General features: G+C 36.9%; 1 protein-coding gene across 3 annotated transcripts; it reads right to left on the bottom strand.

The window, feature by feature from the left end:
- Nucleotides 1-6,823: 6,823 nt before the first annotated feature.
- On the bottom strand, nucleotides 6,824-11,341 carry LOC127076089 (auxin response factor 18). Of its 3 annotated transcripts, none has more exons than XM_051017646.1 (14): nucleotides 10,706-11,341; nucleotides 10,307-10,405; nucleotides 10,043-10,138; nucleotides 9,901-9,957; nucleotides 9,602-9,757; nucleotides 9,428-9,512; nucleotides 9,214-9,304; nucleotides 8,966-9,130; nucleotides 8,754-8,870; nucleotides 8,512-8,584; nucleotides 8,272-8,419; nucleotides 7,604-8,145; nucleotides 7,248-7,435; nucleotides 6,824-7,146 (listed from the first exon to the last, which is right to left on the bottom strand). In XM_051017646.1, exons 2-14 carry the CDS (start codon nucleotides 10,394-10,396, stop codon nucleotides 6,987-6,989), a joined length of 1,968 nt encoding a protein of 655 aa, XP_050873603.1. In that variant the 5' UTR covers nucleotides 10,397-10,405; nucleotides 10,706-11,341; the 3' UTR covers nucleotides 6,824-6,986. The 3 variants fall into 3 exon arrangements, with proteins under 3 accessions (XP_050873603.1, XP_050873601.1, XP_050873602.1); XM_051017644.1 differs by having other exon boundaries at nucleotides 10,293-10,405; nucleotides 10,706-11,340; XM_051017645.1 differs by having other exon boundaries at nucleotides 9,605-9,757; nucleotides 10,293-10,405; nucleotides 10,706-11,339.
- Nucleotides 11,342-23,362: the final 12,021 nt, after the last annotated feature.

The raw sequence follows: 23,362 nt of genomic DNA, 5'->3' as shown, positions 1-23,362 counted from the left end.
ACGTATAGCTTCGAGGCGAGCAACTGGAGCATAAGTTTCCTCATAGTTTATGCCCTCCTCTTGGTTATACCCTTGTGCTACTAAATGTGCCTTGTTTCTTGTAATCACTCCGTTTTCATCAAGCTTATTTCTAAAAACCCACTTAGTGCCTATGATATGATGATCTCGCGGACGAGGGACAAGTTCCCAAACGTCATTTCTTTTAAATTGATTAAGCTCTTCTTGCATGGCCATTAGCCAAAATTCATCAATCAAGGCCTCTTTGGCATTTTTAGGTTCTACTTGTGAAACAAACGCGAAGTGAGAACAAAAGTTACTTATCTTAGAACGGGTCATTACTCCCTTTGAAATGTCTCCCAAGATGTTGTCAATGGGATGGTCTTTTGAGGATTTCCAAGCTGTTGGAAGCTCCTTCACATCAGCTGTCTTTTCTTCCTCATTTTCTTCATGACTAGTATCTTCCTCCTTCTCATGGGCAGCTGTTTTGGACTGATCAGTTTCCTCAACAGCTTCCTTGAGTATGTCTTCTGTAGATACACCTGCGTCATCAAAAGAAATACCTTTTCCGACATTTTTCGGATAAGACTCATCAAAAGAAACATGAACAGATTTAAAAGAGACCCTTGTTTGCTTTCCCATTTGGCACGCATCACATAGGTGGTCTTTTGAAAATTTTATTTTTGGTAGACCGACTACTAGATCCTTAGATACAACCTTATTAAGCAAATCGAAATTAACATGCGCTAAACGTCTATGCCAAAGCCAAGAATCATCATTCAAGGTGACTAGACATTTAGTACTTGTTAGAGGTACATCAAACAGGTCAAGCATATAGATATTGTTTACTCTTACACCCTTAAACACAATGTTTTGTTTAGCATGTTCAATTATGCAGCAAGTTTTTGTGAACGAAACTTTATAGTCCATGTCGCATAGTTGACTTATGCTTAACAAATTGTGTTTAAGTCCCTCAACTAGATGGACATTTGAAATAGTAGTGGTGGAGGGATTACCTACACTACCTTTGCCGAGTATGGCTCCTTTGTTATTGTCTCCATAAGTAACATATCCCTTCTTCTTTGCCTTGAAGTCTATAAAAAGCGATATGTCACCGGTCATGTGCCTCGAGCAGCCGCTGTCAAGAAACCACCTTCTATCTGCGGAGGCAAGGCACTCATCCTACAATATCAAAAGAGAGAAGTTGGTACCCAATGTTCATTGGGTCCAAGTGGGTAAGTGCTAACATGGTTGCCTTTTGGCTTCCATTGATAAATACCTTTAGGGACAAGAAATCTCCTAAACTTGCATTTCTCAATGGTATGGCCAGCATGACAACAATAATGACATAAGCCATGATGATGTGTTTGTTGTTTCTTGTTCATTGAATCCTTTAGAATAAAAGAGTATTTTGCATATGGAGGATTTAATGACTTCTTAAACAACCTAGAGTCAACGGCATAAGTAACTTTAGGTTGTAGCGCCTTCTTTAATTTGACCTTAAGAGTGTTTACCTCTTTTTGCCAAATATAACAAGCTTCACAATACCTAACTCTACCACATCCATCAATGTCAATAGTTTTTGAATTTTCTGCAATACTAGCTTTCAAGGCTTCTAAATCAATTTCAGCTTTGTTTACTTTACCTTCCAAAAATGAGAAAATATGTTTGTCGGAAGATAGTCTTTTAAAAGCATCTATAGCTTCGTTATGCAGTTTTTCAAAGGCTATTTTTAGTTCCGAAAAAGACATAGAGGAGAAATTATTGTAATAGGCTTGTTTTACCTTTTTGTCATTGTTTTTCTTCTTGTGGTAGGACAGATTTTTTGTGTGAGCCATAAGGCACAGATTTGCAGCTTCATCACCATCACTTGAGCTTTGTGTGCTTGATGAATCACTATCACTTTCCCATGCAATATATGCTCTTCTTTGTTTGCTGTACCCTTTTGGTGAATCTTTTCTTTGATCCTTATACTTCATAGGGCAGTCCGTTTTATAATGTCCAGATTTACCACAGTTAAAACAGGATCCTCTTCCTCTACTCTTCTTGTTCTCTTCTTGTTTCGAATTTATAGATTGTCTTCGAAACTTCATGAGATTTTTGTCGGAATGCTTGACTCCATTCTTTCGAATGAATCGATTATATCTCCTTACAAACAGTCCCATTTCCTCATCATCCGAGTCTTTGTCACTACTTGAATCATTGTCGCTTTGCTCTTTTCGTGAGGACTTAGAGCTGGAGGCCACAAGAGCTATTGGCTTCTTCTCTCCCTCTTTGTCTCTTTTCTTCTCCTTTTCCTTCTTACTTTTATTCTCATATTTTTCAAGACTTTCCAATGCTTGCTGATGTTCTTCCAGCTTTCCAAACAGAGTTGTAATCGTAAGTCTTGTAAGATCGTTGGCTTCCTTAATTGCTGTTACTTTAGGTTGACACTCCCTGCTAAGACACCTGAGAATTTTATTAGTAGCAATTTCATTGGAAATAGGTTTTCCAAGCGCATTCAATCGGTTAGTTAGGTGAGTGAATCTCTTTTGCATGTCGGAGATAGATTCTCCTTGTTTCATGCGAAAGAGCTCAAATTCTTGATTGAGTGTGTTAATGCGGGACTGTTTTACTTCAGTAGTACCCTCATGGGCAACTTCTAAAGCATCCCACATTTCTTTAGCTGTCGTGCAATGAGATACTCGATAATACTCATCAACACCAAGTGCTGAAATTAGCATGTTTCGAGCTTTCCAATCACACGACCATTTATTCTCATCTTTCTCATTCCAATCATCTTCTGGTTTAGGTACTATGGCGCCAGCCGCATTTGTCATAGTAATTTGAAACGAACCATTTTCAATGGCAGCCCATACTAACCTATCCACAGAATTTATATGAACTCGCATGCAGTCTTTCCAGTAGCCGTAATTTTCACCGTTGAAAATAGGCGCTCTATTATACGCCCCCTTTGGTTCAGAATCCATACTGTTACAGGCAGCCACAGAGCACCAGCGAACCAGGCTCTGATACCACTTGTTAGACGGTGTGGCTAGTGATCGAGAGGGGGGGTGAATAGATCACCTCTTTAAAATTTAACGGATTTAACGTTTTATCAGAGTTTTTAAAGTTGGCGGAAAAAATCAGTCCCGAATCGACTTCCGTCTATTCTGAACCGCTACTAGAAGACCGGACACACGAGTCTTAATGCTGGATTTGAATAAGAATGACTGAAACCATCCACACCAGAATTTTAGCTAATTGAATGCACTTATCATTAAAGTCTATTTCCAATGAATAAAACCTAGCTAACAATTTTGTCAAACAGTTGGTGTGTATGTGATCAATGATGAACAGCAGAAGTGTTTGATTGAAATTGTTTTCTTGCCACTGCTGTCTTGCAACAGGAACAATCACAACACACACTAACTGAAATTGCGAAAACTGTTTTAAACGTAAAAAGAAGTAAGGTAAGAATACGATACGCAGAGATTTGGTAAGGAAGTTCCCCACGTCGTCCTCGCGTGTGGGTACGTCTCCCTCTCAATTTCAAATGAAATTGAGAACTTTGATTATCGATAATTGCCAAATCCGTTGATACAAGGTTATGATACAAAGACAGAATTCTAAATTCCAAGAACTTCTTCTTGTATGAACCTTCACTTGATCTGAGCACGATCAAGAATTTCCTGCACGAAATTGCAAACAATTCACCGGTTCCACGACCTGCTTGCGAAATCCCCCGATCTCCAAACGCAACGCTGCGGCTGAATCTGTTCTGCAAACGTGACTCCCAAACCCTCAAGAACACTCCAGTTCTTGAAGGATAAACCAGTAGGTTTTTCCTAGAACCCCCTTCAATCTTCAACTCAGCTAGATCCTCGATCGTTCCGCTGAAAACCACAGCTGGATCCTTGATCGTTCCACTGAACGTTATCTCGATAATCCTTTAATCCAAAGAACAAGAATTATTTTGTGTTGATGTTCTTGAAGAAAAGTGATTGAGAAGATGAAGAAGAAGAAGTCTCTTTCAGGTTTCTATGTGCTCTCAAACAATTGCTCCAACACTGCTTTTGATCTTGTGTTCAATTGTTTTTCCTCAAAGAATTCGTGCCTTTTTCACTTCTGTCATAACATCTTATATATGCAGCAACAACAGAACTGTTAGTGAGCAAAACAGCTTTATGCATTGATACATGAGAGTATGCATCGATGCATACTGTAAGATAAGTGAATTTTTGGTGAAATGGATTAATCATGTATCGATGCATAATTCGTATGTGTTGATGCATGTGATTTTTTCACTAGTATGTATCGATGCCTAATGTGTATGCATTGATACACGGGCTGTTTCAATTGGTCATGTATCGATGCAGGGATCGTATGGATCGATGCATAAAGCCTTTTGCCTTTCATGTATTGATGCATGACTCGTATGCATCGATGCATACTGAACAAGAAAGGTTTTGTGATTTATTACATGTTGTATGTATCGATGCAGAGGCTTATGTATTGATGCATACTGACACAAAGTGCATTTTAATTGTTATTTTAAGAGAAGTGTTAATGTAGGTCTATATGTACAGTTATGCAACAATAGAGTGGGATGAAAACACAATAAAAACACAAATGTATCATGTAATATAATGCACAACCAACATTTGGATGATGATCACACAATTTGCTATCATTAAAAATTAATTCAAAGTAAAGAATTCTCTCACAACTTTTTCCTCTATAGTTTATTTGGAGGCCATAACACAACGGCACGGGAAACAAACTCTCATGTGATTCGAAGATAATTATGGAATAAAGTTATTAATGTTTAATAGGTCAGTCATGTCCCTTGGTGAATGTTATGTGATTTCGATGTTATTATTGGTTCCCATGAGAAATTTAGTAAATGCCCTCCAAAAAAAACTTCCACTGATAAGTTTCTTAGTTTCTTAGTTGCACAAATCAAAATGAGCTTATGTATCTTGAAACTAATGGTAGCAATTACACTTGAACCAAAGGAAGGAAAGGTGTTGCTTACTCTTCTGTTAGGCTTAACAAAGCCATTTTATAATCAAATTTGGCTAGATAATTAGAACACAATCAATTGTTCCACTTTAATTAAGAATCACTCAGATCATTATCATATTCTTCACTATTATGAAAAATAGGGGTCATAATAGGTCAGGTCAGGTCAGGTCAGACATTTGAAGGACCGAGTCAGGCCTATGATAGATTTTTAAGGCTTGAGTCTGACCTATGGCCTATTATAGGCATTTTTTGCCTAGCATGACCGTTTTAAAAGTCTACATGGCCTGAAAGTCTATTTAAAATGCTGTTTCACATTAAGGTTTTCAAATAGTCTATTTTACCTTATTTTTATATAGATGACATTGCCTTTTATATATTATATAGCATATTTTCTAATAAACATGCATAGATAGACCAACTTATAAGACTTCATAGACTTTTTTAATAGCCTAAGTCTGGCCTATTTAATTAAATAGGCTTTTAAAAAAATCTAAGTCTATCCTTTTTTTTAAATAGGTCAGGCCTTAAATAAGTCGAACGTTGACCTATCATATTCTCATTCCTAGTGACAAATGTAAGTTTGATTCGGCTAATCAATTCAAATTTATGAAAGTTTAGACTCTAGATGATAGATGCAGACAACTAACTATTGATATTTGGATTACTTATGTGGTTGATTGCTCTATGCTTGTCTTAAGAAATAGAACAAAGAGATATTTGGAAATATTCATCTTAAAGTCACTCAAGCTATTGATAAATTTAATAGGATACAAAGTTTGATTAATGGTGCAGGTTAAAATGATGATCTTGAATTGGAGGAAAAAATATCCACCTTTTATTAGATAACGCATTGTATATGCATGGTCAATTTTGGATAAACAACGGTAAAGAATAAGTGGTTTAAGGATGTAGTTAAGAATACAAAAAAAATGTACACATTTAAATTGAGATATTCTATAAAAAAAAATATTTAGCTCAGAAAACAATTAGAATGTGGTGCACAATATATAAAATATATAATGTATTCTTTCAAAAAGTAAGTAATTTTAAAATTTATGATAATTAAATTTTAAGTTTTTTTTGTTTAATAAATATAATAATTTATATTAGTATTGAAATAAAACATAATTATATATGATGTAAAATTTTAATTATGCCACCTAATTTCTGTCAATTCATCAATTGAGTTACCTTATGAAAAAAGAGACTCAAATAATAAGAGGACTAAAATCTCAACAATAAGAACTTTAATAGAAAAATTAATAAATCAAATTTTAAAATGAAGGGATCAAAACAAAAAAAATTTAAAAAAAAATATCACCTTTTTTTAAGAAGAATACTAAAATGAATCTTTACTCAAAATGAAATTCAATTTTCTCTCCACTCATTTTTGTTGTACTAGAAAACTCACATTACTTTCTTACTACAAATGTAGGGTAGTATATAACAAAAAAACCAATCTAAAAATATACAAAATTGTTGCAACCATCATCATGCTTTTGATTCAATCAATTTTTTGAACGTTTCGTATCATAATGACACATACAATTGTAGTATTTTCCTGTCATGTCATGTCGATATCTGTCTACCAAGTACTAAGTACAACACTAGTATTGCTTCATTGTTTTTGTCCAATTATTGATTACTATCATTTACATACATTTTTATACTTCTAAATTCAATATACCAACAATAGTACTAGTTGCTAAATTTTAATTCATATAATAAATTTTTTATTAATTTCTTAACCGGAGATCCTGAATTCGAACTCGTAACTAAAAACTCGAACTTTTCAAGGCATAATCAAATACAAACATCATTACAATCTAATGGCACTATATAGCCTACAAAAAAAAAGTATTCACAAATAGAGTACCTAAAATCCAACTTCATGTAGTTCACATTTTTGAAGTTGTTGAGAAAATTCCATAAAATCAAGCACCCTCAAATCAAAAAATAAAAAGTACTATACTAAAAAGTTACTAAATCACATGAGTTTGTTGATTCTCATCCCTATTATGTGAATCTAAACTCAACAATGTCTCTTCAATCTCTAATGAAGAATTAGGTAACTTGCATTTCATTTTCTTTAACTCTTCTTTTGAACAAATGAAAATCTTTTTCACCATGTTGCAAAATTCCCTGCACAAGAAAATGTCACACATGACATAATGTAACATGTCATAATCAAACATGTACATCATCATTGAAAGCTTATGTATGTATGTATGTATGTTACTTACTGCCATGGATCATCACCAACAAGCATCATGTCATTTTCATTATCAGTGAAAGTAACTCTCCATTTGTTTTGTGAACGTAACTCTCCTTTTATATCAAACAGTTTCTCAACTTCATCAATGAGTTCGTCATAACCACTTAACATGCTCAAATCGAGCGCGCGACCAACCGCTACGCCTTGCATTTGCACCTTTTCAATAAAGATAAAATCATTTTAAGCCGTAAATCGCTAATTTATTGTAGAAGACTTGAAAAAGTTACCGCAGTTTTGAACAAACCAGACAAACCAGACAGACATTTAGTCCATAAAGTTACCGCAATTTTTACGTTATTCGAGGCCGAAGAAAAAAAAATGTACCTTAGTCCTTGTTCTCATGGAAGGTACATTGGCCAGCTTGTTCTGCCATTCATTTGTTGATGTATCAGAAATAATTTTCTTCTGATGCCCTTTGGAGGACAGTGAATAGTTGGGACTCTGAGCCTTTTCAGTTTCACATGCATTTGTAAGGATAATAGATTCCTTGGGACCACTTGTAGTAACAATGGTTAATTTTGGAAATCCATGTTCTTTCTCTAAACAAGAATTAACAAGGTTGTTTGGTTTGTTGTTGTTGTTTAAGTTAACTCCGAATAACCAACAATCTAGGGGGTTCGTGTTCTTTTTCGCGTCTTCGACTCGATGGTGATCGCACGTAGGGCCGTTGAGGCCGTTGTTAGGTTTAGATGCAATGTTTATGATAGCATAAGGGTTTGAAGTGAGATTCAAATGCGGTGAATTAGGCCAAATTGTTTCCGTCGTGACTCTAGAGGTTATAATCTGATTCTCCTTGGTTTGGACTTCGGCGGAACCGGATAATTGAGGAAGCTCGTGAACTTGGGACGATTTCGGATACCAAAAACCTGAAGAAGTTATAGGATCAAGTTATCGAGGTTCAAACTCTGGTGAACGAGAAAATACTGTGACAACTAACTGATATATACTATTAACTAACAACATTTAGAGTAGTTAGAATAATGTTTTCGGACCGCAAGATGAAACGTCGGCAGGTCGAGATCTTTTGCTCTTAGCTGATGTTTGTGCAACACTCAAAGGAGGAGAAGCTATGAAAGGTTCTATCTCCCATGAAGAAACTCTCTCTGGTCTTGGAATTGTTGCGGGTTCATCCCATTGAACCTACGCGGCGAAGAAAAATTTAACAATGAAATGGAGATAACGCGATTAATTGAAAAAGAAATGAAGATAGGAAATTTAGATTAAAATTTAACCTTCAATGATCTCCAATGAGAATTTGACCATCCTGCAGACAAATCTCCAACACCAACAATAGTGCCAGAAAATCTGACCAAATAATCACATTGTAATAAATATCAATTTGCACCAAAGGTGAGAGATTCTGACAACAATAATGGTTATAAGTGAGATTGCATAGAAGCGCTTATGAAAACAGCTTACGATATGGTCATAAATTATTTTTATGCAAACATGAACTAAATGTTAACAAGAATACCTTCTTTCGGGTGCGTCTTCTCCTTCGAATCTCATCTTGAATCTCATACCAACCGAAAACTTACTATTGTTGACGGCCTCCAAATACTTGTTCAAGCCAACGATAAATTGACTAGTCCTGGAGATGTTAAAGACGAAGTTAAAAGCTCCATAATCGGTTAAAATCTAAGCTAATGATGATATTTGAAACAAAATAAAGAAAAAATTACACACCTTGGTTTGTAATAAACGACGAACAAGGTTCGAGTCATAACAGCGTGAGACGCAGTGGCAAGAACTCCGAGATGCATGCTTTGGCTTGATATTACAGATGAAGGCATGGGATTGAGTTGCTTAGCCATACGCCGAACGCCAACTCTCAGTTGCCCGTGTTCTCCCCTGACACGTACGATCAAGTCAAGACCGAAACTCAAATACCACATTAAGCGGCTTAAAACATGAGAGCGTCAAAACTTCTCTACCTTAAGAAAACAAAGGCGTCTCCGGCCACCAATCTTTTGGATGCGACGAAAGTACTCCAACCGGTTGTAAGCAAGTGTCGTCTTGGTTGGCCTAATCACATTAGTGGAAAGGATATAAGAACCATGTCGCAACCATTTCACTTTCGAAGCAAATCGTAGTATCCGTCCATTCAATAATTTGAACATGCAATTAGAATGCTTCAATCGAAATTACCTCTATATATGTGCTTAAACTTCCACTCAAATCCATGAAGATCCTTCGCAGCTAACTCCTGAGTAGGAGTTGCTTGTGTCATGTCCTACAATTTACAAATCAAAAACATTCGAAACTCAGAAAACCGAAAAAATTGACTGCACAATCCAAAAGAAACTCGGTAAGGTAACTAACTACCAATGGCGGCAAGCACTCGGTAGCATGCTTCCTCAGAACCGAAAATCCTCCATGTGTGCTAGTATCAGAAGCAGTTAATATTTTACAAAATGAGTGAAACTTTTGTTTCGGAGACTCGGGAGGATTCGGATCAGGATCTGCAGGTTCAGTTTGCTGCATAGAAAAACAAAAATTATTTTCAAAAACAGTGAAAAACTTTTCAAACCTAATTTTCAACATGGAATATATCTCTTTAGCACTAACTATCTTTCAGTAACAGAAAAAAAACAAAACTGAATCAGAAAATGTAATCTCACATCAGATTCTGGAAGCAAAGCAACACAAGCATAAACCTCATCAGTTTCTTGTTCCGCCTACACAAAAAAACCAACAAGATTCTATTGTAAATGCACACAAAGACATGCAATGTAAACAACAAGAGGAATCATACAACAGTACCAACAACTGAATGTTGACAACACGGCATAAAATCTTCGACGGTAGATTGAAATGAGGAATTTCCTGGTTCAGTTCCTGATCAGTAGATGCTTGAAGCTGCAAACAAAACAAAAAAAAATCCCAAAAGGCTAAAAAGTTTGATATGCAAGTACAACAAGAAAAGTGATTTGGTTTAGACAAAAATTGAATACAAAACACAAAACACAAAAATGGCAACAACATTAAAAAGGGTCAAAGAAAAAAACCACACTTGTTCCATGTGACCTTGAGGAAAGTAGAAAACTCTGTCACCAGTGTTTGGAACATCCACCAAAGGTCCTGCACACAACTTCCATAACTCTTCATACAAATCATTTTTAACACCTGCAAAAACAAAAAAAAACAAAACAAAAAAGAAACTTAATGCCCTTGATTTGTTTCTGAGAAAGTTCAAAACTTTAATCTTCAATTTCACTTCTAAACCCTCCCCTAGTTTCCCCCATGTTCAAAAGGCAAAAGGGTCACTGAATTTCACATTTTTTTATCAAAAATATAAATTAAAAGAAAAAAAAAACACAATATTAGAAAGTTGCTAAAAAAACACAAGCATTTCCTTTGTGTTAGAACATTCTAAGTAACCAAAGAGAGTAATGAAACATGAAATTGAAACCACAAATCATTGACCTTTTTCTTGTTGAGAAATTCCTGGGCCCCTTAGATTACACTCAAGATGTGCCATTCACCAACAAACGGCCACAGAAACACCAACAACAACACAACTAGAGAAGAAGAAGAACAACAAGAAGAAGAACCTCCTTTGAAGCAGACACAAATAGATTACTCATGTGAGAGAGAGAGAGAGAGAGAGAGAGAGAGAGAGAACATTAACCAGAAATGATGAGAGTTAAATGCAAGTAAATGACAGAATTAGAGATTAACTGTAACGACTAATAAGGTTATGAGGATGCTTCAAGTTTCTTCAGTTACAGAAGAAGAAGAAGAAGAAGAAAAACATAGTTTTGTGTTTCATGTGATGAAAGAAAGAAGAGTTTTTTATGATGTTTTCTTTTCTTCACTTGTGTTTGAAGCTGTGAAACAAAAACCAAAACCAAAATCAACTTTTTGAGTTTTCTCTTGCTTCCTTTAGGTGATGTCGTTGTCTTTGATTGTTTCTCCCAAAAGACCTGAATCCACGTTACCAACTTGCCAACGTTGTTACCTTTTTTTGCTCTTGTTTCATTTCACAATGTTGTAGTTTCACAGTTCTCTCTCTCTTTCTCTCTCTCTAGAGTCTCTGGTCCTATAGTCTATAGATTCAGCTTAGCCTACTGCAACTTATTCTCTTTAACTCATTGGTCACTGTATTCTTTTTTTTACCCCAAGGTTAAATGGACATAGTACAAAATTCAATACTATAAGTTGAAACAAATAAATCATATAGCGATAAAAAGACTAATTATGTTGTTAATCATAACGATCTATTCCTTCTTGTCTCAAATATAAACAATAACAAAAATCTTTTAAAAAATTCAATAATCTTAAATATAAAAAATATATATTTATATTTATCATATTCAATATTCGATTTTTTTACAAAAATAACTCATTTTTTCATTGAAATTCTCAAAATACATCTGATTTCAAAAAAAATGTCAAACTATCTCATTTTTAGGAGGAGGCGTCAATTCAATTGGCGACTCCTCTTAAAAATTGAATGGAGACGTCAATTGGATTGGCTAAGTGTATTACTTGAGAGGAGACGCCAATTGGATTGGCACCTCAGTGTAAAATGCATTTTTTTTGGATAAATGATATACGTGATACATAAATTTGAAATAGGACCAATTGATATTAATAAAATTTTCCGTTTACACAAAAAAGCCTAATGGTGATGATCGGGATCACCTAACCGACTTCCGGTCCCACATCCCATAGCTACCATAACCCGTGACCCTAATCCACGTTGATGATTCACCACTGGTGTTTGAGCATCTGAGGGACCGAGAGCGTCACTACCAACTACAGGAGATGGCCTGTTGAGGTAGTCAGACAAGTCGGCATAGTCTTCAGTATGCATCGAGGGTGTACCGTCGTAGCTGAGTTCATGACCCATGCCAGAGTAGTTGGGTTGTGGTTGAGTCATTGGTGGGCGACCGGGACGGTTGAAGAGAGACATGGGTGTGAATGATGCGTCGAGGAAAGGTTGGAAAGGTTGTTGGGTGTTTGGTATAGATAGGGTTGTTTGATGTTTTGGTTTTGTGAGATTTGGACTTCTTGGCTATGGTAGGAGGAGGGGCGGTTGGTGTTGAATGATCGTTGGATGTTCTGGCTAAGGCGGCTTTGGTAGGATGATGGGGTGAGTGTGAAGCGATGTTGGGTCTCAGGTTGATGGTCAATTTGTTGGTGGTGGTATGGGGTATGCCATTTGTATTGGGGTTGGGTGTATGACATGTTTTGGTTGTATGTTTGTGTGTTGGTTGAACGGAATGTTTAACGGATAGGGGGGTTGTGTGTATCCGGTCTGACACTATTGTTAGGGGTTTGATGTTGAGGTGTCAGGTGTGTAAGTCATCTGGCGTGGGTCGTAGAGGTACATATCCTCGGCGATGAACTGAAAACCAACTGATTTGTACCAAGCCATATAAGTACGACTTGGTTTTTCTTCATTTGGCATGACTGCGTCAGTTAAGACATGGTCATGGTGGTGCTTCCATTTGCGACACTTCAATCTTGCGAAGCTTTGCCATGGATTAAAGTTTCATTGGTCGTTAACTTTACGCAGATGCCATTCTCCTAGGCTTGCTTGGGGGATCTGGGATGTTTTTGGGCATACTAAACTGCAACTTCACACGATCACTGTTGTGCATCTCCACAGTTGTGAACCGTATTATCGGTGTACATGCAGTCCATACGGTCACGTCTTCAGCGTTGACTTCATGGTTATGATCCAAATTAAGGTATGGACGCCAAATAAACTGAAATGTGAAAGAAGATAGGATTATAATCTAGGTAGAAGAAGTTAACAAATTATAACGAAATAATGAAGTTATTATCCTTACGTCTGTCGGTCGAAGGTGATCCAACAGATTGTGATACTGAGTAATACAGTGTCTAGGACATCTGTTATAACTCATACCACGTGTAGACCATCTACACCAAAATGGTAAGAATATTAGTTAGAGATAATAATCTTTAAAGAAGTAAGTAAAGATATAGCAATTTAAACAACTTACTTTTGTGCATACGGGAATGTGAAAGGGTTGTTGTTGACGGGTGCTAGGGACGGTAGTCTTGACCAACCCCATGCTTGTAGCAAAACAGCACATCCAGAAAATGTAGATGTGTCTTTGTGTGAGGTTTTGCACAAGGAGCTATAGAGATAGGCTAGACAAGCAGATCCCCAACTGTAAATTCCTATTATATCTACATGTCTAAGTAAAGGTAAATACATAATATGCATGCTAGAACCACTACCTTCGGGAAATAAAAACGAACCAATTAACATCATAATGTAACACCTAGTTTTTATTATTCGAGCATCTTCGATAGAATGCTCATCTAAGTATAAATTATTATAGTATGACTTAAGGCGTGAAAGTAGTATACATTGACCTCTTGAGTTATCATCTAACAAATCAGTCTCCAAGAGGTCCATGCAAATTGAATTTGCATAGTTGGTTTTACCATTAACAGCCTTACCTTCAATGGGCAATCCCAAAAGCATGTAGACATCTTCTAACGTCACGGTACACTCACCGGTTGGGAACCAAAATGTGTGTGTCTCTGGACGCCATCTTTTGCATAAAGCAAGAATGAATTTGTTATCTACAGACCAAGAAAAAATCTTGCTTATATGACCAAAATCGGCGAGTTCAACATAAGGTTGAATCATCGGGTCCATATGGACATAGTGGACCCGAGTCCGGAACCTTGAAACATCCTATAAAAGAAAGAACAAAAAACTTGACTAAGTTGGTATTTTAAAATAAAAGGGACTCTATTAAAACAAATAACAAAATAAAAAAAACTTACATAAGTTGTTATGTTTGCAACCATTCCTCTATGTGATTCGCCCATTGTGAGGATAGACATTTTGTCGGGGAAGAAAGCGGTTAGTACAGATGAAACTACAAGAAGTTATTGCAGATGAAATTGTAGAAGAAGTATTATAGAAGAAGTAGTGAGAGTGATGGTGTGGAAGAAGTGTTGATGGTGTGGATGTATTTATAGGCAAATGAATGGGAGCATGAAAAGTTGTGCTTTCATGTTGTCTCCAATTGAATTGGCACCCATGTGCAATTTGTATATTGTGTTGCCATTCAAATTGGCGCCTCCATAGGGACATGCATGCAAGACCTAGGTCTGATTGCTTGGTTTCGAGGTCTGCATGCATGCAAGACAAGGTCGCCAAATGGATTGGCGTCCATGTGCAAGGAATGAATGGGGGCGCCAATTCAATTGGAGTGTGTGTCTGCATGTGTGGCACGTGGCTATCCTCTCTCTTGAATGCTGAACATGTCACTTCTTAGTAGCTTGCATGGTTGACACATCATTTCGGACTAGCTTGCAAGGTTGACACATCATTTCGGACTAGCTTGCATGTGCGACACATCACTTCGAACTAGCTTGCATGTGCAACACATCACTTCAAACTAGCTAGCATGTGAGACACTTCACTCCCCTATTTAAGTGTCTTACTATCAACATCTAAGACACATCACTCACATTCATTTACAGCAAGAAAATAGTTTTCATCTCCACAATGTCATCTTCACCAAAATACAGTGTCAACGTTCACTGCAACGGTGAAACATATGAGTCTGAGTTATATGGTTTTTGTTTTCGAAACACTGATACCATTAGACTTACGATCAAGAGAAATGCAACCTTCTTGCATTTGAAAAAAAGAATACAATTATGTATAGCATTGGGTATTGTGTCAAAGATCATGTATCAAAATCCAATATTTTTTTAGAATAGTCAATGCAAGTTTTTCCCGCTTAAGGTACAAGACGATGAAAATGTTGAATACATGTTTGTTAGTCATGAACATTCAAGTTGCAACTGTATGAGTTGTACATTACTCTTCAACCATGTATACCGTCTCAGCAGTCTCAAATAACCAGTCAGGATGAATCTGATGAATTTGATCCACAATGGTCAAATGACGTCAACCCAGAAGCAGAAGCAGGAGTGGACGTCGTTAATGAAGAAGAAAAGGAAACTGAGATATAGGTTGATCACATGTTGAATAACGACATTGAAGATGATGATCAACCACCACCAATACCTCCTAGTCATGTCTATAATCCACCTCAACATATGACAAATATGGATCTGCACGACGATGATACATCCAACAGTGTTTTCTATAACCCGTATCCACTATCAGAAGGCGAATTAAAGGTGGGAGACATGTTTTGTACTAAAGAAGAATGTGTGCGATCTATCAAAAAATTCCACATGAAAAACTTTGCTAATTTTACAGTGAAACGCACTGATTCAAGAAGGTATGTTATCGAATGTCGTAACATCCTTTGTAAGTTTCGGTTGGATGCGTCTTACAAAAATAAAAACGACTCTTGGGAGATTGCTTCAATTGATCCACCTCACAGTTGCATTGCAACTAACGTTGAACAAGATCACCGTAAACTAAGCGCTGCATTGATATGTCAAGACATTTTGTCGTTGGTTAATAAAGACCCATCAGTGAAGGTGAGTATAATTATATCTCATATCAGAACAACATATAATTATACTCCATCTTACAAGAAAGCCTGGATTGCAAGGAAAAAGGTTGTTGAACAGGTATTCGACAACTGGGAGGATTCATACAAAGAATTGCCACGGTTTTTATGGGCACCAAAAACATATGTCCCAGGAACTGTGGCAATTATGGAGACATTGCCAGCAATGATGCCAAACCAAACCTGTGTTACAAGTAATAGAATCTTTCACCGTCTCTTTTGGGAGTTTGACCCATGCATCAAAGGTTTCTCATTTTGCAAACCTATTATTCAAATTGATGGCACTTGGTTATACGGCAAATACAAGGGTACTTTTCTTATGACGGTTGCACAAGACGGTAACAACAATGTCTTTCCCATTTCCTTTGCTCTGGTTAAAGGTGAAACGGCTGGTGGATGGGGTTTCTTTCTTCGACATCTCAGAACGCGTGTGGCTCCACAAGCCAATCTCTGTTTGATTTATGATAGACATGCTGCCATTGAGAGTGCCTACAACAACCATGACAACGGATGATATGATCCTCCTTCTACCCATGTCTATTGCATTAGACATATTGCATAAAACTTCATGTGTGCAATAAAAGATAAGAATCTTCGTAAGAAGGTGGTGAATGTTGGGTATGCTCTAACTCAGCCGTCATTTTAATATTATCGTGATGAAATTAGACTGTCTAATGAAGACGCATGGAGATGGATAAATAACATATCAGTAGAGCAGTGGACAAGGGAATTTGACAGAGGTTGTCGATGGGGCCACATGACAACAAACCTTGTGGAATGCATGAACGGGGTATTCAAAGGAATTAGAAATCTGCCAATAACCGTCTTGGTAAGATCGACCTATTATAGGTTGGCTTCTATGTTCGCAACCAGAGGTGAAAAATGGAGTGCGGTGTTAATGTATGGGCAAGTATTCAGTGAGTGTTGCATGAAAGTCATGAAAGAGGAGAGCATCAAAGCTAGCACACATGCTATAACAGTCTTTGACCGTCATGGGCAAAATTTCAGCGTCCAGGAAACAATGGACCACAACGAGGGGAGACCAAATTTAGCCTATGCTGTTAGACTAAACAGAAGTTAGTGCGATTGTGGAAAATTCCAGGCCTTCCGCATTCCTTGCTCCCATGTCATTGCAACATGTGCTTATACTCGTCAAGACGCTTACAGCCATTTATCTGACGTGTACAAGGTCGTCATCGTCATGAATGTATATAATCAAAGATTCTCGGTACTACTAATGGAGGAATACTGGCCTCCATATGAAGGTGATATAGTTTGGCACAACGACGAGATGCGTAGAAAGAAAAAAGGAAGGCCAAAAAGCACACGTATCAGGACAGAAATGGATTCCACAGATAAAATGATAAGATTATGTAGTATTTATCGTCAACCAGGACACAACAAGAACAACTGTCCCAATCGAGGAGCATCATCTGGGTCTTAAGCTTTTTATAACATTGTATTTCTGTAACCTTCAATCATTATATATCATTAAGTTTTTGTTACAACGAGGTTCACAACAAATATCAGTACAAAATAAGTTATCTGAAAATATAAATATTTCTAACTGATTACAACAATCAAATTGATGTCATCTCGACCGAACATCATTTCCCTAACATCCTTATCAGTCTTCATTCGCACCCAACCAAAGATACTGTCGAGTCTCTCAATACTTCTAATTTTTTTCCCTTCTGGTATTTTCCCATCTAACCAACGAACCAGCTCCCTCTTCAATTGATCGAATTTAGTGATGTTCCAGAACAACATCAACATCTGAGGTTTGTCTCTCGTATAAATCACCTTTCCGTATCGGCGACGAACACCAAACATGATTGCCAAATGATTAATTGAGATGTGGAACAATGACTCACACAACACATCTATTTATAACAAAACAAATTGCATTTTACACTGAGGTGCCAATTCAATTGGCGCCTCCTCTCAAGTAATACACATGGGCGCCAATTGGATTGGCTATGGCATGTGCCCTAGCCAATTGGATTGGCTATGGCATGTGCCCTAGCCAATCCAATTGACGTCTTCATTCAATTTTTAAGAGGAGTCGCCAATTGAATTGGCACCTCCTCCTAAAAGTTGGGTAGTTTGAGAATTTTTTTGAAACCAATGGTATTTTTGGGAATTCCCTTGAAAAAATGGGTTATTTTTGTAAAAAATTCTCAATATTCAATGTCATTATTCTAAATATTTTTTTTTATTTTTTTCCTAGTTTTATATATTTAACGTTTTCAAATCAAAAAATAAAATTAAAATTAAAAAAAATGTAAGTCTTAAATATATTTTTAAAAAGATTAAATAATGATTTTTTTTTTAAATTACTACGATAGGAGACCCTATAGAAACCGAAGGGAGCAATTGAAATTTTATCATAAAAATTTATTCTTAACATTAAATGGATTACTTATTTAAGTAACATCTAATATCTATCTATAAAAACTACATGGCCAAAAAAATCATTAACATAAATTTTTTAAATTTTTAATTCAAATTGAGTAATAAGTAAGGTTATTTATGACTATTTACATTTTAATCCAATTTAACAATTGTCTTTTTTTTTTATCTTTTTTTCATTATTGGAATATATATTCTCCATGTAGTAATAAATTGCACAACTTCTCATTTTTCAAATACTGATCAAATATACTCTCTAGGGATGCCTTAATAAAGGTTTTGAGAACGGCCCACGTTCCTGAAGAGATCTCTATCTGTTAGTTTGAAGGGGTCGTAAACAATATTGCTTTCAATAGTAGTTTGGGTTTCAATGACGATGAACTCCCTTCCGAAGGAAGAAATCACAACAAAACTCTACACATCTCCATTGAGTGTGTAGATATAATCTTGTCAAGGGTTTTGGTGGATACCGGTTCATCTTTGAACGTCCTTTCGAAGAGTTCATTGTCAAAACTGACCATTGAGGGACTAGTGATGAAGCCTAGTGAGTTAATAGTAGGAGCTTTCGATGGCTCAAGGAGGACAGTTATTGGAGAGGTGAACCCACCGATCAAAATTGGGCCACATACGTTTTTCATAACTTTCTATGTCATGGACATCTACCCGACCTACAGTTGTCAGCTTGGACGACCTTGGATACATTCAGTCGGGGCAGTCACATCAGCTCTCCACCAAAGACTAAAGTTTTTTTATCAATAATAAGTTGGTAGTATTGGAAGGTGAAGAGGACATAATGGAGAGTCATCTGGCGTCTTTGCGCTATGTGGAGGTTGGAGGAGAGGTTCATGGAACCCCATTTCAAGCTTTTGAGGTAGTGAGTATGGTGATGGTTCCCCCGTGAAAGAACACAGAAATGTTGAGTTCCCGATGGTCTCTTGGAAGGATGCAAGAACAGTGATTAAAGTCGGATACCTCGAAGGTTAGGGTAGAGTGTTGGAGTTGCCAGTAAACAATGATCGCTCTGGCATGGGATATCATTCCCAACAGACAACTGTGAAGAAATCAACGACAAATGCTGCTGAGGGACAAGTGCTCCCATTACCGAATATCTTCACTAGTGTCAGACACCTTGTGGATGGACAAATCAGTGTGGTGGAGAAAGAGGAAGACAGTGTTCCTAACAATGTAGGTTTGATGTACCAAAAGTTTGAAGGCCAAGAGCTCGCCAATTGGACATCAACAGAAATGCCTAAAGTTATCATGATCGAGAAGTAATTTCCCTTTGTTTGTTTTGCTTTGAAAGAAACAAAAAGAACCATGCTCTGCCCAAGGCATGGGGAACCATTTGTAGGGGGGCCCTTAAATTTTTAAATCAATATTAATTCATGAAAATCATCATTTTGCATCCAAATTGTGCTCCTTGTCTTTCATTGTTTTTACTTTTTTTTTAAATGGCAATATTTTCTTATTTTCTCTTAAGTTTTCCTTCATTTTTTATTTTCCTCATAAAAATAAAATCGTTAACCATGATTCATGCATATTCCCCTTGATTTCCATCGATGACAATACTGCCATGGTCCCCTATGACTTTGATAACCCCCTCTTCCACACTGACGAAGATTATGAAGAAGATAGTGAGCTCCCTGAGGAGTTAGCTCGACTATTGCGGAAAGAATCAAAGCTCATCTAACCACATAAGGAATTGTTATAAGTTATCAACCTTGGAATAGAGGAGGATTCGAAGGAAGTTGGAATAGGCGCCGCTTTAGAAGAGGATGCGAAGGAAAATTTGATCAAACTCTTGCAAGAGTCTATGGATGTGTTTTCCTGGTCCTACCAAGAGATGCCCAGCCTCGGCACAGACATTGTGGAGCATAGACTACCCTGTAAGACCCCAATTTTGTCCCTAAGATCCCTCATGGCATCATAACATTGCATTGCATAGCCTCAAGGATCTTTGAGCATCTTGGCTCCCTTTCCCTTTGGGTAGGGATCTCCTGTGAGTGGTTTGAGATCACCAAGCATGCTTGAATTGTATGTCATTGCTTTTCTTGTTTTATTCACTAACCAAAAGCACAAAAATATGTCATTAACATCTTTTGTTGTAGCTCAAGCAATCACCAGGTCAAGAGCTTCAAGAAGATCCTTTGTGCAAGAGATGAGGTATTTTCTTGAGATGAGGATCACATGATCATTACAAGGAGCTTACATGAGCCAGGGTTCCATTTTGGAGCAATTTCATCAAGTGGTAGAGGCTCAAGTTAATCAAGACATTTCAAGGTCATCTGAGGACCAAAAGTCAAACTATGCAGTCAACTGAGGGCTATGAAGTGGGGAAATGAGTTGAGACACCTCAATCATGTTCAAATGAGGTCTATTCATCATTCTAAACATCCATCTTGAAGATTCAAAGGTCATGGCAAAAGTTACTAAAAATGGAAAACGACCTGTAATTCAAAGTTTCCAAATTTGGCAAGTTTTTGGTCCACATTCAACTTGACTTGTCAACATCAAAGAAGTTTCTAATGGATTTTTGGTGAACATGAAAGTTGTAGATCTTTGTCCCCCTTTTCCAAAAAGTCCTAATTCATGTCCATATGATGAATGGTTGAGAAGTTATGGTCATTTGATCACAAGGTGTGCATGGAAATTCAAAATGGCATAACTTTTGATGCAATGCTCCAAATTGGTCCATTCTTTTTGCAAAATGCTTCTCATGTTCAAGGCATCTCAAAATGATATCATTTGGCTTAATTATGCAAGGGTGCCACTTTCTGGATCTTTGTCCAGTGTCTGTCAAGTGGAATAGGATCCCACTTTCTGGATCCCCACGCTTTCTTTGTCATGAGCTCACCCCGGCCAGGGTTAAGAGCATGAGGTCTCATCCTTATTTCCTGTTTGATCAGCTTCACCCTAACTCTCAATGTTAGTGGTTAAGAGCTACAGATTACCCTTGTACAGTTTGCCTTGTTTGTCGAGGTTGACTTGACCCCTCTTGACTAAAGCCCACCCATTGTTTGAGCCTTTTGTATGTATATAGTGTGTGATGTTTGTTTACTTGTGAACTTTTGATGTGTGTGCTCTTGAACTAGGAGTTTCCATTTGAGCTTAATTGAAAGATCATTACCATGTTCATCTAAGTGAGATACAAGATACATTGAGGATCTCTTATGAGACTTGTTTGATTGCTTATGCTTTGTGCTTGCTTATTCCAAAGGATGGGATCTACTTGGATCATCTATATGATCTCAAGAGAGGAACTCCTAGTGTGGTTTCATTTCTTAACCATCATATTTTTGTTCTCTTTAGGACTTACCTCTTCTTCTTCATCTCTCCACCCTAACCCAAGCCAAAACTTTTTGTGCAAACATTTGACTTGTTTTCAACATTAGAAACCTAAGCCTTATGCTTTTGATTTTCAAACTTTCTTTTCATAACACTCATTTTGAATTAAATCTTTAAGTCAACTTTGACCATTTTTGTATATACTTCTAATTGGTAAATATAACCCATTCAAATGTCTCTTTTGTGGTTCCATGTCCACTTTCTTAATCAAATTTTTTTCATAACCTTTAGCTATTAGGTTTGAGTTATCTTTGTGGTAGATGTAATACTCACCTATATCCTTAGTGATGGACAATGAGTCTTCCATGCTTATTATAGGGTTAACCCCTCACTAGCATGTTGAAGTTATCCTCACATGGTGGATTTGTGGTTTTAGGTTGAGTTTTCTCCCTTTGATAACAAAAGACCTTAAGGCTTTTGGACCAATCAATCCACTCATTTGTTTTGAGATTTTTACCCCGAACTACGAGGTTTTGATCCTAATCTTTTTATAAGAGGGTACGTAGGCAATGGGTTTATCCATCCAAACACAAAATGTAAATAACTTGTATATTCTTTTCTCATCTCTTCAATCATGTTTGCACAAATAAAATTTTCACAAAAATAATAATCTTTGCAACAAGTGTGAAAAAGGCTCCCTAGGAGTACCTAGGATGTTTTGGGTGTCTAACACCTTCCCATCGCATAACCAACCCCCTTACCTAGATCTCTGTTTCTTTTACTAGTTTTGTTTGTAAAACTTTTAGGTTTTTGTTCGCTTTCTAACCATTCCTTTGGATAAATAGAAGTGCGATGGCGACTCGACTTTGTACGATTTACCTTAGATTTAGTCAATATCTCCAATGGTAACGAATACACCGCTACAGAAAAGTGGCGACTCTGCTGGGGATTTGCACCCTAGTGGGTTTTGCCAACTTTTCATGCTTGTTGTATTATATTATTTTGTGACATATTTTTGTGCAATTTGGGATTAATGTATTGTATGTAATGATTGAATTGCTTGATATATTAATTGCTTGTGTGCTTGGTGATCTTTGTGAGATGAGTTCTATACCCGAACTCGAGTGCACTTAGGATAGGAGAATGGCATAGTCTTGTCGACTTGTGTGGAGTTATTCCTTAGAAAGTTGACTTGCGAGTCCATTCACTTGGTGGAGGTCATGTTGGGATCAATAATGTCACACAAGTAAGTTGTGGTAAGACATTACTCTTTCCAATATAGACCTTAGAAGCAAAGGACCTTAGTTTACCAAACCCATCTTGGCCTATTTTTAGGATGTAGTGCGAAGGTCGTTCAAATGTAAGATTTGATATGATTGTTACGCGACACTACACTCATAAGAGTCTCTCTTGAGAATATTTTTGGAATACGAGTAGTCGTTTCTCCGATAATATCCGAAAGATGGGATGATGACTATGTGAACCTCTTGTAGAACATGTTTGGCAGGTTTAAACCCTAGTACACTCCCTTTGGTTGGTTCTTAACCGAGACTCCATGCTCGTGACTTGCAACAAACCCTTGATTCATGGTTGATCCGTTCATATATCCTTAATATCAATGGAACTTAGGTGTTGATAAGGTGTAAACCATAATCCACCAAAATGGATGATTGATATTAAGGATGATATGATCCATCCCATGACCTTTGTTTGGTGTGCTTTGCTTGATCCTTGAGTGTGATTGTTGCATTCATGCACCCATTTGCATCCATATCATCAAAATAATAAAGAAAATTTTCAAGGAACTTAAGGGGTTTATTTGCAAAATTTTCAGACATGGAAAGACAAAGAATTATTTTATGAGATATTTCCATATGCGATAAAATGCTCAATATTT

Source organism: Lathyrus oleraceus, chromosome 4, assembly GCF_024323335.1.
Source record: "Lathyrus oleraceus cultivar Zhongwan6 chromosome 4, CAAS_Psat_ZW6_1.0, whole genome shotgun sequence".
Taxonomy (NCBI): domain Eukaryota; kingdom Viridiplantae; phylum Streptophyta; class Magnoliopsida; order Fabales; family Fabaceae; genus Lathyrus; species Lathyrus oleraceus.
Note: the sequence above shows the minus strand (reverse complement) of the source record. Positions and strands in the feature narration are given on the sequence as shown.